General features: G+C 51.5%; 1 protein-coding gene and 1 long non-coding RNA gene across 2 annotated transcripts; both read right to left on the bottom strand.

Annotated features, from left to right (window-relative positions):
* Nucleotides 1-9395: 9395 nt before the first annotated feature.
* Nucleotides 9396-13007, bottom strand: LOC100190249 (parathymosin-like). The gene is given in 5 exon segments (NM_001245253.1): nt 9396-10348; nt 11005-11063; nt 11218-11299; nt 12008-12079; nt 12801-13007. Coding segments are annotated over 3 exon segments (330 nt in total). The 5' UTR covers nt 11248-11299; nt 12008-12079; nt 12801-13007; the 3' UTR covers nt 9396-10107.
* A 3592-nt stretch (nt 13008-16599) lies between these two features.
* LOC116807936 (uncharacterized) lies at nt 16600-20124 on the bottom strand. Its single transcript, XR_012054649.1, has 2 exons — nt 18628-20124; nt 16600-18462 (listed from the first exon to the last, which is right to left on the bottom strand). It is a non-coding gene; the product is annotated as an uncharacterized lncRNA (long non-coding RNA).
* Between the last annotated feature and the right edge of the window lie 416 nt (nt 20125-20540).

Raw genomic sequence — 20540 nt, 5'->3', positions numbered from 1 at the left:
GGATTTATTCCTTTATAGTTTAGTTTTCAGCTGGATCAATTCTCCGCTGCTCATCAGTGTTGACAAAAGAGAGGCAGCAGGAGAGATGAAAGGGAGGATGGGATTGCCCCTCTCTGCAGCACTGCACATTTCTGCTGGGTTAACAGGATTGTGTGCCAGACTGCAATTCAGAGGGTGCTCACAGCTGAGCTGGTCTTTCAATTTCCTCTCCACTTGGCACCTCATGGCAGGTAGCACCCTGTATACTTCTGTAAGATATCTTCCACCACCTCACTAAGAAAAAGCCCCACAAAACCAAATAAACGCTCTTGTTTGTTAGTCACAGCACCACAGGAAAATTTCAGCTGGCAAGGCACCTCTGGGTCTCCACCCCTCTGCTCCCAGCAGGGGGATTCTCAGACTAGACTGGGGTGCTCCGGGCCTGGCCCAGGTGAATCCTGAACACCTCCAATTGTGGCTAATCACTGCTTGCTGAGCTGTTGCCTTTAGCACTGCAAAGAGACCTGGCTGGCTCTGCAGTACCCCCGCTCTCACCATGCTGGGAGATGACTGGCACTTCCAACAGGCTTTCCTGATTCACCCTCAAAGCAGGCTGGGACCAAACAGTTGGAAGTACAAATGGACTTTATTGTCCCCAGGGAAGGGTGCGGTCTCCTGTGTCACTATGAGGGCTGGGAGAGATCTGGGTTCCCAAAATGGAAAGCAAACTGAATATTATAAAGTTGGTCACTGGGGTGCAACTGGGGCAACAGGAAGTAAACATGGGTTTAAGCTTGATTTTTTTCTTTTTTTTTTGGTTCCATTGATAATTTTTCCTGCTTCTAAGAAGTTGCTTGCAGACAGCAGATCCCATTCTCCAGGAGGAGTACACTCTGAGCAGCAGTTCTCTCCACTGTATCAGGTTGCTCTGCCAGGTTTTCCTCTGAAAGCCCCCGAAGACCAAAGGACTCTCTTTAGCTGCACAGTGTGTGAGAGAGTAGAAGATAAAGCAGCTAATGCTCTTGTGTCCTCTGTAAATCCTTCAGACCCTTTGCTGATGAGATGAAAGTCTCCTAGAAATTCAGAGTATGTAAGCTTCCAGTGCTAGGCTACCACAGGATTTGTTCAACATCCAAATGCCCATGGATGTCTTACACTGCCAAAACATGGTTAGGAGGCTTCAGAGCTCTGCAGCTGTGCCTGTCTCTCCTGGCATGGTGCATATATTTGGCAAGGTTAACAGGAAGCCACTGCCTCCTAAGACCCCTGGTAAAGTCACACCTCGAATTCAAACATAAGGTTCTATGTTGAGGAACAAAGAATGTGGATCACACTTCCAGAACAGAATACAGTATCCTGGGAAGACAAGACTCCAGGGAGGCAGAGAGATGGTAACATGCTGTATAAAATGGGATCTCAAAGAGTGAACAGATTGTGTTACCTCTGTTTACAGCACAAGTTACTGGAATGTGTCCATATTTCGAAAAAGGATGTGGAAAAATGGAAAAGGACTTAGAAGAGTGGTACAAAAAAAAAAAAAATTCCACTTGAGAGCCTGGGGATCTTGCTTTGAAATGAATGAACTTGAGGTGTTTGATTTCTTCTGCCTAATCTGAAGAAAACAGCGGTGAACTCAGGTGTTTTACTGCAAACAAAAGAAAATTTATTTTATGTGTCACAAAGACAGTATAATTCTTGGTGGAGGATGATGTGGAGGCCAGAAGCATAAATGAGTTAAAATACAGACTGGGTTATTCGTGGAGGATCAGTTCCTCTCTGGCTTTCAAATGTGCTGACCTGGTATGAGTGGCAGCTTAGGATCCTACGAGAGCTAAGAGTCCTTGACTCTTGCACAATCCATCTTTGACATTTTTTTCCCATGAGCAAAAGATGTGAGCTAGAGGCAGGCTCTCCACTCCAGCAGAGGAACACACAGATGACCAGAGGCTCTAAATTACATCCCAAAATCTGTCTGGAAAGGAGGTGCAGGCTTCTCATAGAAAGGGACTAACACGGGAAGAGATCTTGTCATGGCCTCTTCACCACCTGCAGACTGTTAACACGAAAAATGGTCAATGCCATCCTCTTTCTCAGCCCCAGGATATGGGACTCTGCAGGATTAAGGAAACTGAGCCAGACAATCATCATCATAAGAATAAAACAGCATCTGCTCAGATTTCTCCAGGCTTTTTCCCTTACTCACAGCCCTGACTGCAGGGCCTCCCGAAGAGTTCGTGTGTGCCCTTTTCAAGACTCAGAAGTAAAAGCCAGCTTGTCTTGCTCTGCAGGAAAACTCCAATGGAGGGAAACAGTGGATGAGCATGAGGCACACAAGCCACAGGGAAAAGCTCCTGGACTCAAATGAAGTGAGGTGGTGGTGGCATGTGGGTGTGGGGACTTTCCCCTGAGTTTGGCAGGGACTGCCTGTTTTTTCCCTAGCTACAGGTGCTCAGAGGGCTCATTTGTTCCAGCCCTGAAGGAGACACAGGGGTTTCTATGTTGTTTTTTTTTGTTGTTGTTTTATTTTTTTGCGTTTGTTTTTTTTTTCAATTACTATAATTTTCTTCTGTGTGTTGCTTATTAAGTCAAAACAAAAGTCACTCTGAAGGACTAGTAGCCCCAAGGGCTCTGTGTGCCCCCTATCTGAACTGTAAAACCAGATCAGCTTGTGCAGAGGAGGAAATACGGGCAAAATGGTCCAGCCATGAGCCAAGGTAAAGTTCAGAAGCCTTAATAATGGAAAAGGAGGCTGCAGTCACTCTGGCACAAGAGCAGTTATTCAAAAGGGGAAAAAAATTAAACCAAGCCAAGAGCAACAGCACCTCCTGGTCTGTGAAAAACAAATTTTTGGGGTCAATATAAAAAACCAATAGTCCTCCAAGTGAAGTGGCATACTCATTTAAGGGTCAGAAGATGATCTGGAACCCTTCCCAGGTTCCTGAGAGGGGCATTCCATGCTACAGCTGTTTTTATGAGGAAACAGATCCAAGAGACGCTCTTCCAAGTTTGTCTTCCTGTCTCAGTGCCACGGGGAATGGCAGCCCCTGGCTACAAACTCACTGCCACTGGCACAATTTCTGATAATATGGTCCTTCATGGGGTTCTAAGACAGACCAGGGTAAAATTTTGGTTTAAGAGGAAGAGGAGAAAAAAACCGTGAGTTTGTAACTAGAATAGGGAATAACTAAAATTACTCCCATGGCATGTTCCTACAAATAGCTGCCTGAGCACGACTGAGTGGATGATAAACTGTGCTGAGGGTGGAAAGGACAGAAAACTTTTAAAATTCTATTGCTGCCATGTAGAACTGAAGCTGTAGACAGTGAGAAAAACAGGCCCCTACCTCCTAAAGGCGGGACAGTCAAACTCCAGCGCTCTACCCAGGAGATCCAATAAGGGAAGGAACACTGCTGGGAAAGGGTCCAAAATCCATATGTGCCTTTCTGGTGGAGGTCCCTTGAGTTTGCCTTGGACTTTATAGGCAAAGGACGGTGTCTCCTGGAAGCCAGAGAGACACCAGTGCGCGTTCAGATCATCCTCTGGACACGCAGACAAACCCAATCTGACCATGACTGAGCACACAGGGACTTCTCAGTTCTCCAGCTTCACTGCTGGTGAGTGACCAGAGCCATTTCTGCCTGCTCCTCGCTGAGAGGCAGCTCACAGCCTGCCCTGTGCCCCCATTTTGGGCGCAGAGACACCAGCACGGAGCCTGTCGCAGCTTTCCAGTCATGTCTTTGGGGACACGTCGGGCTGGGTGCCACCAGGGGCCCTGGGCAGGTGGGACAGCTGCGCTTCAAGGACTCCAGCCATGCCTCTCCCAGGGATAAATCTGTCCCAGAGGATCAAGAAAAGCACCCTCCACGCTGGGAGGTACCAGTGTGAGCCATGTTTGGTTGTGCTGCTCGCTCCCCCAGGGTGCTGCCCTGTTTCAGCACAAGCAGAGGTCTTGAGAAAAGAGATTTGGGGCTCAGCCTTTGTGCCCCGAGTTGAGGCAGAAGGACTTGGTCCTGCTGGAGGTCACCCCGGAGCCCTCAGTGATAAGAACATGTACAGCACTAAGGGGTTCTGCTGTACAGCAGCTGGGACACCACAGGTGTCACCACTCCATCCCAACTCCATGGCACCCCGTCTTCCTTTCTGTCTGCAGTCTGCAATCCCATCTTTTCACACTTGGAAGTAAAAGCATAAACAGCCCTGGGGGATACTGGGAACACTGACAGGGATCCTGCCACAGATGGAAGATTTGATGAGAAGTCAGGATTTGCTCTGAAAGCCCTTTAAAGTATAGAGAAACTGAGGCAGAACAGGATCCTCTCTCAATGAGGAACTAGAGTCAGCATGGCACACCATTAGCAATGCCATACCAGAATGCTTATTTTCACAGCTACGGAAAGGAATTCACAGACCCTGAAGCAGTCTGTATTTTCTTTAGTTATGAGCAAAACCTCCTGACTCATTTAAATTACAAGGCTGGCTTTTCCAAACACCCCCCTGAATCTTCTGTGAAATTTACCTTGTGAAGAAACATCAAATTCCCAGCTCAAATCTGGGTCCATATTTACCATGCTGCTGTCCTGGAAGCTCAGGAGGTTTGTTGGAGCCATATTCAACAGCTTCAGCTCTTTTCAAAACTGGATCTGACACAGGAAATTATTTATAAGTATTAAGAAACTTCCCAAAAGAAAACAGCAACCAGCTATAAGTTTTCTGGTGTGCTTATGGACAAGCCTACCTGGGGTCAGGCTGGGCCTATGCTGGGAAGTGCTGCCCAGCAAAGACCTTTTAGTCAAGTCTTTTGGATGTGCAGCAACAGAAAAGCTGCCAAAGGATGCTGCAGGCAAGCGGCTTTGAAAGTTTTCATTACAAATTGTGCATCCTAAAATGATGTGTGAATTGTTGTAAAACCAGGGAAGGTCTAAGCCATGACTCCACCTGAACTGCCAGCGAGGTATTGGCAGACACTGCTAGTCACAGGGCTCTGGAAATTGGATATTTTTGCTACATCTTCCATCCTTTACTGGTTGCAGGATCTTCTAGCTTGGATGCAGGGAGCCCTGGACTTAGGGACAAGATCCTTCGTTGCAGGATATGTTGCCAAACACACTGCTGACATGACTGATGGGACTAAACTGAGAATAAAGATCTTGTACCCAGACAGGACACCAGAAAAGCTGACCTGGGCGTTTTGAGCTGCAGTGTTTAAGATACATGATAGAGAATGGGAGCAATAAACGTCATTTCAAAAACCACCAGATGTCTATAGAACGTGCATCTCCTACAGCCCCCTGGTGACAAGCAGCATCAGTCAGATGTCACCCACAGCACACACATGAGCCGTGTGCTCTTCTGCCCCCTTCCATGGGTCACATGCAGCAAGTCACCGAGCCCCCTGCTGTACCCTGCCTGCCCAGGGACACCTGGCAAGGTGAAGCTTGTCTGCTCTGATATCCCACTTCTGCTGTTGTGCACAGACACTTCCAGCTGGGACTCGGGCTTCCTGAACAGCCTGAGACAGGAAAGCATCTTCCTCTGTGTCTAATAAGAAATGCCTCCCACAAGAGCAAAGCTGTGCTTGGTGGCACCACGCTGGGCCCCTGAGCCATGTTGTGTGGCTGAGAGCCTTGAATACTTAAAGACCTTAGGTGTCTCCTCACCTCTGTGGCTGTCCAGGCTTTTTTAATACTATAAAAGCTCACAAGGAAATAGTACTGCGGTTGCATGGCAAGGTTTTAGTCATGGAGGGGCTCCAGGGGCGCTTTCTGTGAAAAATTACATGTGATGAATTGGCTGTAAATCCCTGCACTGCTGGAGGAGAGGAGATAGAGAAAACTGGGAGTGAAATTGAGCCCAGGAAGAAAGGAGGGGTGAGAGGATGGTGTTTTAAGTTTCCATTTTATTTTTTCATTTTCTTGTTCTGATATGATTATTAATAAATTAAATTAAATTTTCCCCAAGTCAGGTCTGGTTTTCCCATGACAGTAATTGGTGAATGATCTCTCCCTCTCCTTATCTTGACCCATGAACCTTTCTTAATATGAGCCTTTACTGTATTTTCTATCCCCCATCCTGTTGAGAAGAAGAGTATTAGAGCAGCTTTGGTGGACTTCTGGGGTCCAGCTGGGGTCAGCTCTGCACAGAAGGAAACTCCAAATTCACCCACTGATGAGACGTCCCATCCATCTGCAATATGTCCTGAGCCTGAGCCCACACATGTAAACACAGATTCCTTCCCTGAGAAAACCCTGGAGCAGCCACCAGCATGGCTGTCTGTGACTCCGTGTTTGAAACAAGGGAGAGAGGTGGGAGGGAAAAGTACACGGGCTTCTAAAGGATCAGGGAGGGCGAGTTGTTTCAGTTTCCCATATGGCATATGGGACGTGGCAGAGCAATGTGTCTCCTAACCAGAGGGACTAAAGAAGCCCCTGATCCCAGGGGAAGAGGAGGAATAATTGGTCTTCACTGCTTTCTTAAAGCTAGTGCAACAAGGTGATTATGGACTTTCCTGAAGCAAGAAGGGGTTTTCTCCCAGACCAGCAGTGGCTGGAGGGCTCACTTTTTCCAGGTCTGAAGGAGGGCTCACAATTCTGCCCATCTGATGGTTTTGATTATTCCAGTCTTGTATCATCTATTGAGTTAAAACTGGTGTGAAAGACAAAAGATGCTGGGCAGAGGGGATCATTTGGCTAAGGGGAAACAAGAAGTTGACAGCTATAAGATACAAAGAGCATTCATTTCTGGGCTCAGCACTTCAAAATATCTTCAGACTCAGCTCACATTTTTGATGGCAGGCCTCTATTTCTTCATATATTGCAGAAACTGGTAGGTGGAAAGGGACATCTCAAGACCCCTAGCCCAATTCCCTTGGTCACATCAGAGCTGATTCCAGAGCTACATCTGGTTTTATTCACCCAACAAGGCAGCGCTGTGGGTCACCTGCAGCAGCCAGAGCTGTCCCGATAGGTTTGGCAGCTCTTTCACAACCACAGCCCTCAGGAGGTTTGCTCATCACTCTGGTGGGCCCAAGTCCCACCTGCCCAGGGATCCCTGCCAAGGAGCAAGGGGTCACTCGCTCATCCAAGCTAGGACAGGGACCCAGCTAAGACTTCACAGGTGGCTCTACCTGCTCTCTGCACTGGTGTCAGCGTTTGCTTTTCCAGACCACACAAAAGGGCCATCAGGAGCAGAAATTGTCATTCTAGAGAGAAGTTTAGCAGAGCCTGCAAGAGCACGTCTGCGACACCTCCACAATTCCCTCAAAGCAAGCAGACCTGGAGGAGGAGGAGGAGAAAGAAGGAAATCTCTGGTGCTGCTTGGCTGGCAGGACCAGATCTGCTGTAAGCTCGCAGCAGGTTCCATCGGAAACAAGGAAGGGACAGCTGAGGGAGTTCTGCCCCCAGCTGATGAGGTTAACAGATGGCCACAGGAATTAAATGAAATGAGCAGAGAATTAGCACAGAGACGAGAAAGGCGAATCATCATTTCTGAGGAATCACTGGTGAAGACAGGCTTTGTTCTTACCTTGATGACACCACCACAACACGACTGATCTAACTGTGGGAGAAGAATTAGGCTGAAAGATGAATAAACCTGCAGGCTCGGACACAAACCAAGCATACAGGCAGGCTCGAAATGAGGCGCAGTGCAAAGCCCTGCATTCTCAACTTTTTCTGGAAACCTATGCCACCGCTTGCTGAGCTCACTCTATCAGCCAAAATACCACTGGATCACTGGATTCAGCATATGCCTTTGTAGATCTACAGTAAAGGAAGAAACTCTATGATTTTCTATTGTGTTATCTGTAGCCCACACCTCAAGTCAGAGATGATGCCCTGTGGGTCATCAACATGAAAAAAAAACCCCAAAGCAGGTATTTTTCTATTTCTGTATCTCTAGCTGTATCTTCTAACTATCCACAATGACAAAGGTGTTCAATAAAAATGAGTAAGGCAGAAGAAACAGAAGAAGAAATAGAAGAAATAGAAACTGGGGAATCAAGGGGCCCATAGAGACATGGAGAAGCTGTCTGGCAGCCCTTTGTCACTTCCCTCTGTCCTGCAGTATTTCCCTCAGAGGAAAGGGTGGCTGCTCACATTGCTAGTGCTGGCCTAATAATCAGCTGCTGCCCCCCTTCCTTCTGGATGACTGCCTGGATATAGCCAGTGGTACTGGTGTTGCATCCACATAGGAAGCAGAGATTGAATTATGCTTCCATGACTTCTCATTGGCAAGCACGTTCTTCACTACCCCCAGCCAGGCACTGCAGCGGTGGTGGGGAGGAAGTATGAAAACTGTAATCTGCCTGTGCAGAGATGGTATCATCTGCTGATAATTTGTCTTCAGTACTGAGCAGCAAAAGCTGGCTGCCAAGCAGAAAGTTTGGGGAAGTCCCAAGAACTTGCTCAGATCTGGAGCAGAGACTAGAACCTGTAATTTTTTTTTTTAATTTTTTTTTTTTTTAAACGGAGGAATGCTGGGCATACCGAATTGCAGTTCCGCGCGGGCTGGCGCAGCCCATGGATGCCAGCGGCCCAGGTGGGAGCAGGCAGGGCTGGTGCGAGTCGCTGGCAGGAGCTCCTGGAAGCTGCTCCAGGAGCGCGGCTCTCGGCGGGAGGAGCCCAGGCTGGCTGCGGCTCCAGCTGCCCGCAGCTCCACCGGGAACGGGGCCGGGGCGAGGGGTGACCCCACCCGGGAGGCACCCACGGGCAGCGGGGGCTTTGTCCCTCTGCGCAGCCCTGCAGCCCCACACCGGCGCTTGGAGACGATGCCGGCGGATGCTCTGCCCCGCTGGAGACGAGTCAGTGTTTGCGCTTCCAGAGCCCGATCCGCCGCTGCAGCCGGACAAGCACAAAGCCGCTGACGCGCACACAAAAGTTGGTATTATTTACAGCTCCCGGTGGCTCCCTGCGCGACTGCCAAAGCACGAGTTCGAAAAGAAGACAGACGAACGGCAGCTTTAAAGGTCTGCAGAGATAAGGAGACAAACGCCTGACAGCTCTCCCCGAGGCAGCTGGCGGACAAAGCGCTGTGCCTCTCGACTCTCCGGTCGCTGCCCCGGTGCCGTGCGAGTCACGCCCGGAGGCAGCCAGGGCAGGGCCACGGGGACAGCAACACCGGGCTGCAGCCAGCAGCACAGCTCAGCTTCCCTTTCCAAAGCCCTTCTGCCCAGTGCGGAGGCCCGGCAGCAGTTTCGAGAGGTTCAGGGCAGCCCCGGAGCTCCGTGCTGTGTTTGTGCGCCGCCCTCGCTGTCACCGCGGCGTGGCAGGGCGAGCAGGACCCAAAGGCGCTGCCGCAAGGGGCCCTTGGATAACCAGCACATGCCCTTTGCTCAGCCTCCGGCTCCCCTCTCCACCCCCGCTTCCCAAAGCCAACTCCCACCGACCCCTGCAGGATGTGAACACGCAGCCATGCGCACCAGCAGTTTGAAACATTTTTAAACGCTTTTATTTACAGTGCTTGTTGAAAACAATATATATATTTATATCTATCATCCTCGTGATGTCTGTGCCATAGAAAACGCTGTGGCTATATTGCCTTTAATTTACAAAAAATGGTCACAAGAAAATCTGAAGGGAAAAAATGGAAATCAAAGTTTGGTCCCCAATTGTGTCTCTCTTGATTTGTTTTAAAAAAGCCTCCAAATTAAAAAAATACACAGCTCAGATGAAATTCGTATATAAAAGCAACCCTTATCTTTCAAAAAATTCACGAGGGCCAGCTTGCTGTCATGTAAACTTGGAAAAAAAAAAAAAGAAAAGCTTAAAATAAATCCTGTCTCCATGTGTTGCTTAATAGAACCATTATTTGCTTGTAATATTCTTTCTTTTGTCTCTCAGGGTTCAGCAGGAAAGCAGATGAGAAGAGGCCTAGGACTGGGGAACGCACCACGAGATCTGTGCCTGCACCTCCTGGCTCTGGCAGGAGCTCTGGCAGCAGGGCTGGGCAGGAGCTCTCAAGAATCTCATACCAGTGACAAAAACAGGCAGGCAGGTGACAAGGGGACGGGAGGTGCTTTGCCACGTGAAGTGCCTGGCAAGGCTGTGTGCCCAGGAAACCATGAGATTCTTGAGGGAACAGGAGCGCTGGTAAGGGGGGTGCAGTGAAGGGCTGCAGGGGACAGGGACAATTTCAGCTGGGGAAGGTCATGGACGGACTAGGTCTTTGGGTGAGAAGGGAACTGCTGTCTTCCCTGTTTGAGAGCATTTCTAATCTTTCCTCATCTGAGATTGTGTGAAGCCAGAGGCTAACGGGCAGTGCAAGCACAGGCTGGAATGGAGGAGGAGAGATGGGCGGAACAAGGGAGATGGGAGGGGAGGACTCAAGCTGAAGAGCCGTTTTCTGTCTTCTGTCTCTTTGGATCCACTTCATCCTGCATCAGCCATGGGGAGGAAAGAGAAAGAGTTACCATCAAACAGTCACCACCCCAAGGTACGTAATTCTCCACAAAACTCATAACTGCTGCTCTTTCCTCCATATGGAAATCTCTGTTAGGCCCACCCTAAATCCACTCCCCTCTAAAACACCCTGGAGTGCCTGACACAGCTGTTCTGTTGTTGGGGTAAAGATGTGGACAGTTCCATTCAGAGGGACACCATACCCACGGCTGTTACTTCTAGGAGGTGTGAGAAGCTGAGGCTCACACCACTCCAGACAGACCTCAGGGCCTGCCCTTAATGTGGAAGATCAGACCCTTTAATCACCACACCCTTACAACTCTATCTCCTGGCCTGAAGCCCAGAAGGCAAAGGTAGTTCAGAGGTCATTGCCAAGCACAACCTCCAGCACCTTAACTCTCTCTCTCACTCAGCACCACGACTGCTGGTGGAAGGACCTAGATCCTACAAGGAGCATACAGTGATTTACTATCCCCTTGCCACATCAGATTTGTTTACCCGTCTGCTCCTGAAGCAATGAGACCCGAGGCCAATTTGAGATTCTCAGCAACAGCATCCACATGGATTGGGTCAACAAACAGCAAGTAGCCTCATTCCTTCTCCCCACCATTATTCTCACACTACTACTCACCTCCTCCTCCTCTGCAGATCGTTTCTCTGCGTGGCCATCCTGCTCCTGCCCATTCTCATCTGCTTCTAAGCACATGCAAGAAAGGAAAATCACAGGATAAACTGAAGCACCATTTAGGGAATGTAATCTCGCAGTCAAGAGGGCTCAGAGAGGGAATTTCCCTCCACAATCCTCTATTCCTCTGCAGCTTCCTATTCATCTAATTTCCCCTACCTTCATCCTCATCACCACCCTCTTCTTCATCTACATCATCAGGATTCTCTTCATCATCCTCGTCAGCTCCATTTTCCTCATCCTGAATGAAAACAAATCGGTCAGAGCAGAAACTGATGCCAGGATAACATTTCCACGTGCTCTTTGCTACAAGCACAACAAATTTCAGAGCTCCAGCCACTCCAGGTGTGCATTTGAGTGCATTGTTACTCCAACATCATTATTCCTGCCACTGTTGATGTACACTTCTCCCAACCAGCCTTCCTTCACAAAGCCAATCCTTCCAGAACATCCCCAGCAACACGCAGCTCCTTGTCTCCCACGAGCTTACATCCTGAGGAGATGCTGCCATCCCTCCCAACAACCAAAGCATCTCTGATTACAGGCTAATGACAGCTGAGGCTTATGGTACATCTGTTTCCAGATCCCCTCCCCGACCTCCATCAATCTGTGCGTGTTTCCTCACAGTTTCCCCACCCCCAGCTTCTCCAACACATGCTCCTTGTGCACCTCAGGATACCCCAGTGGGTGCAGGACCACATCTCCCGCGCCACATTCTCCCACTTGTTCCTGGCTCCATTCCCTTCTTTGATCGTTTTTCTCCCTGATGGGCTGTGCTGACTACACTAAGTCCTTCAAGGCTCATTCTCCACAATTATCCAAGAGCTTACTCTACCTCAAGGCTGGCGCTCCCTTTCTTTATCTCCCATATTCCCTTCATATTTGCTACCCACAGCGAGCAGAAAAACCTCCCCGACGTCGCCAAATCTGTCCCTCAGAAGAGCCTCACCTCTACTATCTCCTTCTTCTTTTCTTTGTGGATGGCTTTCTCTTCGACTTTTTCCTTCTTTTCTTTCCTTTCCTATATATGAAATGAGGTGCAGGGGGAGGGGGGGAGAAAACCAACAACATTCCGGCGGTCAGCGGCAATAAAAGATGGGGATGCCTAAACAAAGACGGCTCGGAGGAGAGGCGGAATAGCGGGCGAGAAGACATATTAGGCGTTAAATCCGCCCGCCCGACAAAGGAAAACAGCAGCGAACGCGCGTCACAGCTACTTTTAGCCCTCACACGCGTGTGGAAACCAGAAGCGGCACGGAAGAGCTTTAACGATTTATTTACCAAAAAAAAAAAAAAAAAAAAAAAAAAAAAGAGGGCGACCTTGTCCGTAGGATCGAGGCGTTTCCGGACCTCTCTCTCTCCTCCTTCCCCCGCCATCCCAGAGCCCGCGCTTTGTGTCCACACAACTTTCCCCCCCTGCTCCGCCGTGACGCCGCTCCCGCCCCCCCTCACACACACCCCCCCCGCGCCCCCCCCGGCTCCGATCGGAGCCGATCGGAGCCGAGCGGAGCCGAACCCACCGCGCGCTCGCGCCGCCCGGCCAATGGGGGGGCGGGGGCGGGGCGGGGGGCGCGAGGGCCCTCGCGCCCCCCGCCCCGCCCCCGCCCCCCCATTGGCCGGGCGGCGCGCGCGCGCGCCCCCCGCCGCCGGGGCACCTCACGGAGCGCCCCCCACCCGTTCCCTCCCCCCCCCACCGGGAGCGCGGCCGGTTCCGAGGTGGTGGAGGGAGGGAGGTGTCTCACCTTAGCGCTCAGCTCCGCCGGTGCCTCCTCAACGCGTTTTTCCGACATCCTGGCCCCCCGGGTCGCGAAGGGAAGAGGCCGGTGGGAAGCGGTGCGAAGGAGGGCGAGGACGAGAAGGGGTCAGCGGCGGAAGCGCAAAGTCCCAGCGGTCCGCAAGCGGCGGCAAGATCCCGCCCCGGGGGCCAAAGTACCAGGGTCTCCCGCGGTGGGGGGATCCGCCGGGGCAGAGGATTTATACAGCGCCGGTGACGAGGAAGGAGGGACCTGGGGAGGGAGGAGAGAGGGACGGGAGGCGGAGGAGGGAGGGGAGAGGGACGGGCTGCTAGAACAATGTGCGCTCAGCCGCGGCCGCCCGGCAGCGGGGGCGCAGCGCGGGTCCCCGCAAGACGCCGCACGGCCCCGTCGAGGCCAGCCGAAAGCCCCGCTCCGCGCCGAGGTGCCGCGGCTCCGACGGGAAGTGTCCGGCGAGGGGAGCCGAGCCCTCCGGCCGCAGCACGCCCTGGGAGCCGCCCGTACAAGCTGACTGGCTCTCCAGGAGGAATCCGGGGGAGGCGAGAAGCGGCGCTGCGGGGCCGTGTGGGAGGGCAGCGCTGGCGACACGCGGCCTCCTGCCTGGAATTTTCCACTCCAGCTGCCCGCCCTTCCTCCCGCTGGAAGCGCTCCCAGCGGCGGGGCTCCTCCCGCCCCTCCCCTTCTTCTCCCCCCGCCTGCCCGCCCGGCGCTGGCCGCTTTTCCCGCGCTCTGCGCGCGCGGCGGAGAGAGCGGGCGGGGCCTCGGGCAGCGAGTGGGCGGCGCTTCGCGGAGGGAGTGGGCGGGGCAGGCGGCGGGGGAGCGGATTAGCGCTCGCATACCCCGGGCCCCATATAAGGAGGGGCTGGGGCTGGGCCGCCTGATTGGGCCATTCAAATGAGCTCTCTGCCTGGCAACAGGTTTCCCATTGGCTGGCGGCGGCCGGCGGGGCGGGGGCGCGGGGCGCTTTGGTGCAGTGCGAGGCGGGAGGGGCGCTGGCACGTGGGGCGGCGGGACGGCGCGCGAGGGCGCGGGTGTTGTCCCGCCGGGCTCGGCTCCCACCCGCCCGGGACACACATCCACCCGGGACACACATCCACCCGGGACCCGCATCCCGGCCATCGGCCGGGCTGCGCTTGGTGTGCGACACCGATCCCTTCCGCCCGCCCGCCTGCCTCGGCCCCAGACTGTGGCAGACATTCTGCCAGTGCCTCCTTCCGGGCTGGGAAGGATCATCGCCCAGCTCCGGGTCTCCCTTTAGCCAAAGGTCCTTCCTGCAGAACCGCAGGTGGTGACTTGCAACTGCAGGGATTTGTTGCTAATAAAACAGATGTTCCCGTAGCTGCTCTTCAGCCCTTTGGTTACCAGTTTGTGCAGACTGGGATGACTAAATTCCTTTCGCCTTTCCCACAAGGTTTATATTGTCTCGCTCTTAGTCACAGGCTCGTTCAAAAGAAAAAATAAATCCACACACATTTGCGGGCCTACATACATACAGAACTAAGCGTGCACGTGAGGACATACAGAGGTACACGTGTACGCAGTCATTCTCACAGGTACAAGGCAAGGTTATTAATCCATCTAGTTGGAAAATGTATTGAGGTACGCAAGCCCTTCTTGTCCTTCAGATACAAACTCAGCCTCTGTGCAAAGCCAGGATTTAGAGCTGGTGCTCTTGAGTTTAATTGAATATGTCTCAGTTCGAGCATTTAACAGCAAAAGCCATTTGTATTTGTGGAACATAGGGCCCTGAGTATGTATGTCCTGTAGGAAAGATACTGGATAAATTATAATCTGTGTGACAGGGAGGTAGAAGCTACCCAGCTTGTTGTCTCGTCTCCTCCACAGCTACAGCTGCTTCTCTCATGATCTGACTGACTGATGTTCTTCGCAGCTATACACGGTGCAGAGTGCCTGCCCCAAAAAACAGTCCTGTAACTCAGACGCACACATCTAGACTAGTACCAAAATAAACCAAATTATGAAAATGCATGCACTAATTTTTTTCCCCCCTACTGTTTCACAAAACCAATCTGGCCAATTTCTCAGGTCTAGCTGCTATCAGCATTCCAGCCCTGGTTTGGTACAAGTACTCCTCTTTCATCCTTCCCTTTCACAAGAAGAAAATCTTAATTTCTAGATATACACCTAAAATAGGAACCAAAATAATCTATATAGTGGCCGAATGTTGTTCCTCTCTGCTTCTGCTTGTCAGAAGGTGCGTGGCTCATTGCTCTGCTGTTCTCCTCACCAATGCAGAATTTATTTTCCAGGATCCTTTTCCTTTACACACTCAAACACTGAAAACACATAATTACATTGACACATATCCCTTGGCAAAGACATCTTCACATAAATGCACAAACAGGCCTTGACACAACATCCTAGAGGGGAGAAAGCAAAGGATTATGTTCAGAGATGTTCCCGTGCCCAAAGCTCCATGTTGTCACAGACTGCGCACCCACAGATGCAAATTGACAAACACCTGTTTGTGCAAGGGGAGCTTGTTTCCAGCTACCTGTGGGATGGAGCTGTTGGGTCAGTACTACAAACTGGCATGGCAGCAGCAAGCTCTCCTTTCTTCCCCAGCACCTGCTGTGTGCAACCTCCCATTGTCACTTCCATGCTCCCCACCCCATCCCCTTTGCAATTTTTCCCTCATCTGCAGCTTCTTGGCATTTGTCTCCTACCTGTGTTCTTGGCAGCACTCTTCCCATGGCCCTCTCCCCGGCTTCTCTTTGTGACATCCTGTATCTTACATACAAAATTCATTTCACATCCCCTCCTTTGATTTTCACATCCCATTTTGCCCTGCGTTATTGTATCAGCTATGCTTTTCTCCTGAAATCCAACATGAAATTCTTCTTCATTCCTTGTCACCTGCCTGTTTCTGCATTCTGACTCTTGTTGCCCTTTGGATCCCGATGGTGAGATTCGCTGGGCTTCTAGTGTGCAGCTGCTTCCCTCAAGCCCTGAGGGTATCCATTGACTGTCTCACCTTCTTCCCTGTGACTTCTGCTCCTCCACCTGATCTGTGCCACTCTGCATTTCGCCTGCCAGATCGATCTGCAGCTTTTCTCTGCTCCTCTCTCCCATCTGTGCCTTCCCCTCTGCTGCAAACGCAAGTACACTCATTGTGCGCTCTGCAGATGTCAGTCCCTGCTCAGTGCGTTCTGTAGTCTTTGTCTGTAGTTGCTTTGCCAACTCAGCAGAATATATTCCATCCTTTTTGGAGACTTATGTCCTTAGACAAAATGAGGGAGGTGCAGAAGTTTCATGACAGATCATTGTGTGGAACAGACACTCTCTGTGTCTGCCTGCAGCCCAGACAACAATGGGAATTTAATTTTCTCCATACAGTGTCACAATTTTGGTGCTGTACCCTGTTTGTGCTTGGTGTTTATGTGGCTGTGCGCATGTGTTTAGGTGCAGTACATACCTGTTTGTGTACAGAGGGGATATTTTCCCTCTGTTACATTCTTTTACTTTTGTGAGTGTGGAAAGTATGGTACTTTTCTACTGAGGTGTGCATTGAGCTTGCAGACGTGTGCCATCATACGTGAGCACGTGGTTGGGCTTTCATGCGTGGTATCTATTTTTCTGCTCCCAGCAAATGCAGGGTGAATGCACCTAGAAGCAATTATTTATGCATTTTGGTCTTTTACCTTGCTAGTCATGCCGCTGTGTTCTGATGGGGGCAGAGGGGATGGTGACTTTTGTGTTTATTTTGAAGGCTGAACCAACTAACTGTGAGCCATTTCCTGAGCAAAAGCAAAACACAAAAACTGGGTATTTTAAGAATTATATTTACTGAGCTAACTCCTAAGTGGTTCCAAACTGTTTGCTGAATAGCAAAAGAGCAGAAGGATGTGTATTTGCATTAAATTTTCTTAGATTTACATAAATCCAGAATATCTGTCCTTTCACGTACAGCAAAAGTAGCAAAATCTCAGTGTGCAGGGGGAACGTGCTTGAATGCATTTATGTATTTAACCCACGCTGTTCATCTTTCTGTACTGTGTCCGCTAAAAATCCCAGCAGATAATCGGCTTTGTTCTTCTTCCACTATGCCATATAGTGAAGTTAAGAGGAAATACCCAAGAATTCAACCACTGGCCAACTTTGCATTGGGAAATGGCTTCCTGAGAGGCAGCATATTTAAATAAGCCCTGCAGGAGGGCTGGGAAGCAGGGTAGGTAAAACAAGGAGAAGAAGCAAGAGGAATACAAGGGAATGACAAGGGGTGACACAGCCTGTCAGAAGACTGGAAAGAGGAGGGATGTTTTCAATCGTGATTTTTTTGTGAGCCTCTCTTTGCTAACGCAGCACAGATGGGAGGTCGTGGTTCTCACTCACAGTGTGACAGACACACTCTTAACACGAGCAAAATATTCTGAAAGTAATCGCTGCCACGCAACGCAAGCTGCAGCCACCACAAGCTGGCTGTAGCATCCCAAATATGAATTTTCCCATTTGAGGATCAAATCAGAGCTGTCCTTCACTCAGGGCGCCCTTCATCTGAGGTCAGAGTTAGTTGTTGGGTGAGGATTACGTAAGAGGCACAGATGAAGGGAACCAATGAGGAAATGGCTGTGGGTAGCTCTGACTTCTGGTAACGAGGATTTCTTTGTCTTCCAGGCGTCCACGGGGCCCCTGCAGCGTTCGGGCACGTTACGAAGCTGTTCGTGCCTTCCCGGCCCCAGCGCTGGGTGCGTGCCGGCAGCAGGTAGCAAGGCAGGGTTTCTCACCCTGCCTTTATTTGCCTTCGCCAGGCGATGCTCAGTTGGCTTTCCCGGGGCCGGGAAAAACCCGTGAGGGTGCCGGGGGGGCGGCGGGCAGGCGGCGGCGAGGCGGGGCCGGGGCAGCGGCGCCGTCCATCGCCTTCCGTGCTGCCCTTCGCTCAGCGCCGCCCGCCGAGCGCTGCTCCCCGCCCTGCCCCCGCTCCCCGCCGCCGCGGCACTACCTGGGCAGCTCGGAGGGAATAAAGAGAGGAAATGGAGAGACGTAATGGTTTTTGTTAGAAGAGAAGCGGCCTGAATGGAGAGGAGCAAGATGGGAGCCTTGCTTCTCGCCCACACCCCCGTGCCGCTCGTTGTTCTGACCCAGCAAATGGCCATCCCCTCGGAGCAGCCCGGGCACTGCAGCAGCAGATCCTGCATTCCTCACAACCGTGGCCTTGTCCTCATTCCACAGAAAGGCTGCTGTTCTAATTCCTGCTTCCAGGGTTTCACGCAGCGTTCACCACCGCGACTCTCTGCGAACAAGGTTTGCTCATGGTGGTTTCAGCAAACCTTGAGGTTTGATGAACTGGTAGTGGCTCCAGAAATGCAGCCTTTGGTAACGCGTCCATCAGGTGTAAGGACTGCCTGTAACACTGCAGAAATACCCAGGGAGAGCCACAGCCTCAGCCCCCAGCCTCACAAACTCAGCCCTTGGGTTGCAGTTGCAGAGGAGCAGCATTAGGGACAGAAAAAGGATCTGCAGAGCCGTGTTTGCTCCAGACTCTTTCCTGTTCCTTTCCCTTCTGTGTTTGAAGGCAGCAATGCCTGACTTATACTTTGGAAAAACTGAGAGAGCCCTACCATCTCTGGGACATTGCAGGAGTGGGAGGATCACTAGTATCCAGGAGCCAGGAATTTATTTTATTCCAGATCTGGGGAAAAGAAGAAAGAAAGAAAGAAAGAAATAAGAAAACCAAAAGAGATGTTTACATTTCTGCCCTAGAAGATCTTTACCTCCCTTTGCATCCTGACACTTGAGGTCAACTCCACACTCCAATCAAACACCAAGAGCGCCTCAGAGAAAAAGGAAAACACACCAGACAGGAAAGGCTTTCCAGACTGGAGGTCTCTGAAGGATGATTCAGGTGTGCAGAAGCAGCATCAGAGAGGTTGAGGCAGCACCACCAAGGGCTTTGTGTGAACTTCAGCACTCACAGATGCATTCTGAGCTGGTGACAGGAGGCAGTTTCAGCAGCTCACTTATGAACAACCTCCCTCCGAGAGGTTTGGCCCTGCCCATAGGACTTTTGTCCACCTCATGATCCTGCACCATTGTGCTGTTGACAGTTCCCCTTTTGTGGACATTTTGGTTTCAGCCTCTGCAGAATGCAATTACTGTGTACACAGAAGGGAATTCTGAAGAGCGTTCTGCATGCACACAGGCACGGGCCTCCCGGGGCCTCCCGTGAGAGGTCTTCTTTCTCAATAACAAGCAGTTTTGAGACCTGCTGTAGCAGGAAGTATTGCCAAGTCCTCTATGCATTCCACACGTGAAGCATGCTACTGGGTCATTTTCCTCTGTCAGACTCCAAAATCCAAGGACATGGCTCCTGCCACAACACAGGAGCTCAATTTCTCAACCACTTCTTGCAGCCTGCTATTTCCAGTCCTCTGGCACGGGTCCAGGCTGGCTCCTGTACGTGGTGGGCCGGATGCAAGAGTCACCAGAAGCACCACTGAGGAAGCGTGCCCTGGGCTGGAGCTGGGATGAGTCAGTCTGCTCTCTTCCCTGTAATCCAGTGGGGCTGCTGGTAGCTGAAGGGAACCAGCATTCCCCAGAGATGGTGACAGAGGTGTCATCCCCCTGCTTTCTGGAGATTCCCCAGCACTGCAGTAGGTGCACACAAGTACCTAAGCTGTGCCTGTGATTCCCAGTGGCTGTCCAGGATCCGTGATGACCCACAGCTGGCTTACAGAGTATCCTCCCTGCTTCTGCCAGCAGAGCACTGCATGCACTCGCTGTCCATGTGCTCAGCACAGCCAAGCAGCTCTGTGGGTGCCTCCTACGTGCCCATGCCATGCAGGAAGCCTGGGATAAGTGCTGCCTCTGCAGCAGCCAGGCAACGCTGTGGACTCTGGCCGGGAACCAGCTGGCTGCGAGCCACAGGGATTACTACAGAATCATAGAATATTCCGAGTTGGAAGGGACCCATCAGGACCGTCAAGTCCAGCTCCTGGCCCTGCACAGGACCATTAATTACCAAGAGTCACACCATGTGCCTGAGAGTGTTGTCCAAACACATCTTGAACTCTGTCAAGCTTAGTGTTGTGGCTGCTTTCCGGGGGAGCCTGTTCAAATGCCCAGGTACCCCATGGGTTAAAAACCTTTGCCGGATATCCAGCCTAGACCTCCCGTGACACAAGCTCAGCCATTCCCACGGGTCCTGCCACTGGTCCACACTGGTCCACTGATCTGTGGCAGGCACACAGATCAGTGCCTGCCACCACGCTGCCCCTGCTGGGGAAGCTGAGCGGAGTGATGGGGCCTGCGCGGTGCCTCCGTTACTACCGCATCTTCCCATTCCCACTCCCACTCCCATTCCCATTCCCACTCCCATTACCATCCCCACTCCCATTACCATCCCCACTCCCATTCCCACTCCCACTCCCATTCCCATTCCCACTCCCACTCCCATTACCATCCCCATTCCCATTCCCACTCCCACTCCCATTCCCATTCCCATTCCCATTCCCAGTCCAACTCCCACTCCCATTCCCATTCCCACTCCCATTCCCATTGCCACTCCCATACCCATTCCCATTCCCATTGCCATTCCCACTCCCACTGCCACTCCCATTCCCATTCATACTCCCATTCACATTGCCACTCCCATTGCCATCCCCACTCCCATTCCCACTCCCATTCCCACTCCCACTCCCATTCCCACTCCCATTCCCCCTCCCACTCCCATTCCCATTCCCACTCCCATTCCCACTCCCATCCCCACTC

The sequence above is a fragment of the Taeniopygia guttata genome, chromosome 1 (assembly GCF_048771995.1).
Source record: "Taeniopygia guttata chromosome 1, bTaeGut7.mat, whole genome shotgun sequence".
Lineage (NCBI taxonomy): Eukaryota > Metazoa > Chordata > Aves > Passeriformes > Estrildidae > Taeniopygia > Taeniopygia guttata.
Note: the sequence above shows the minus strand (reverse complement) of the source record. Positions and strands in the feature narration are given on the sequence as shown.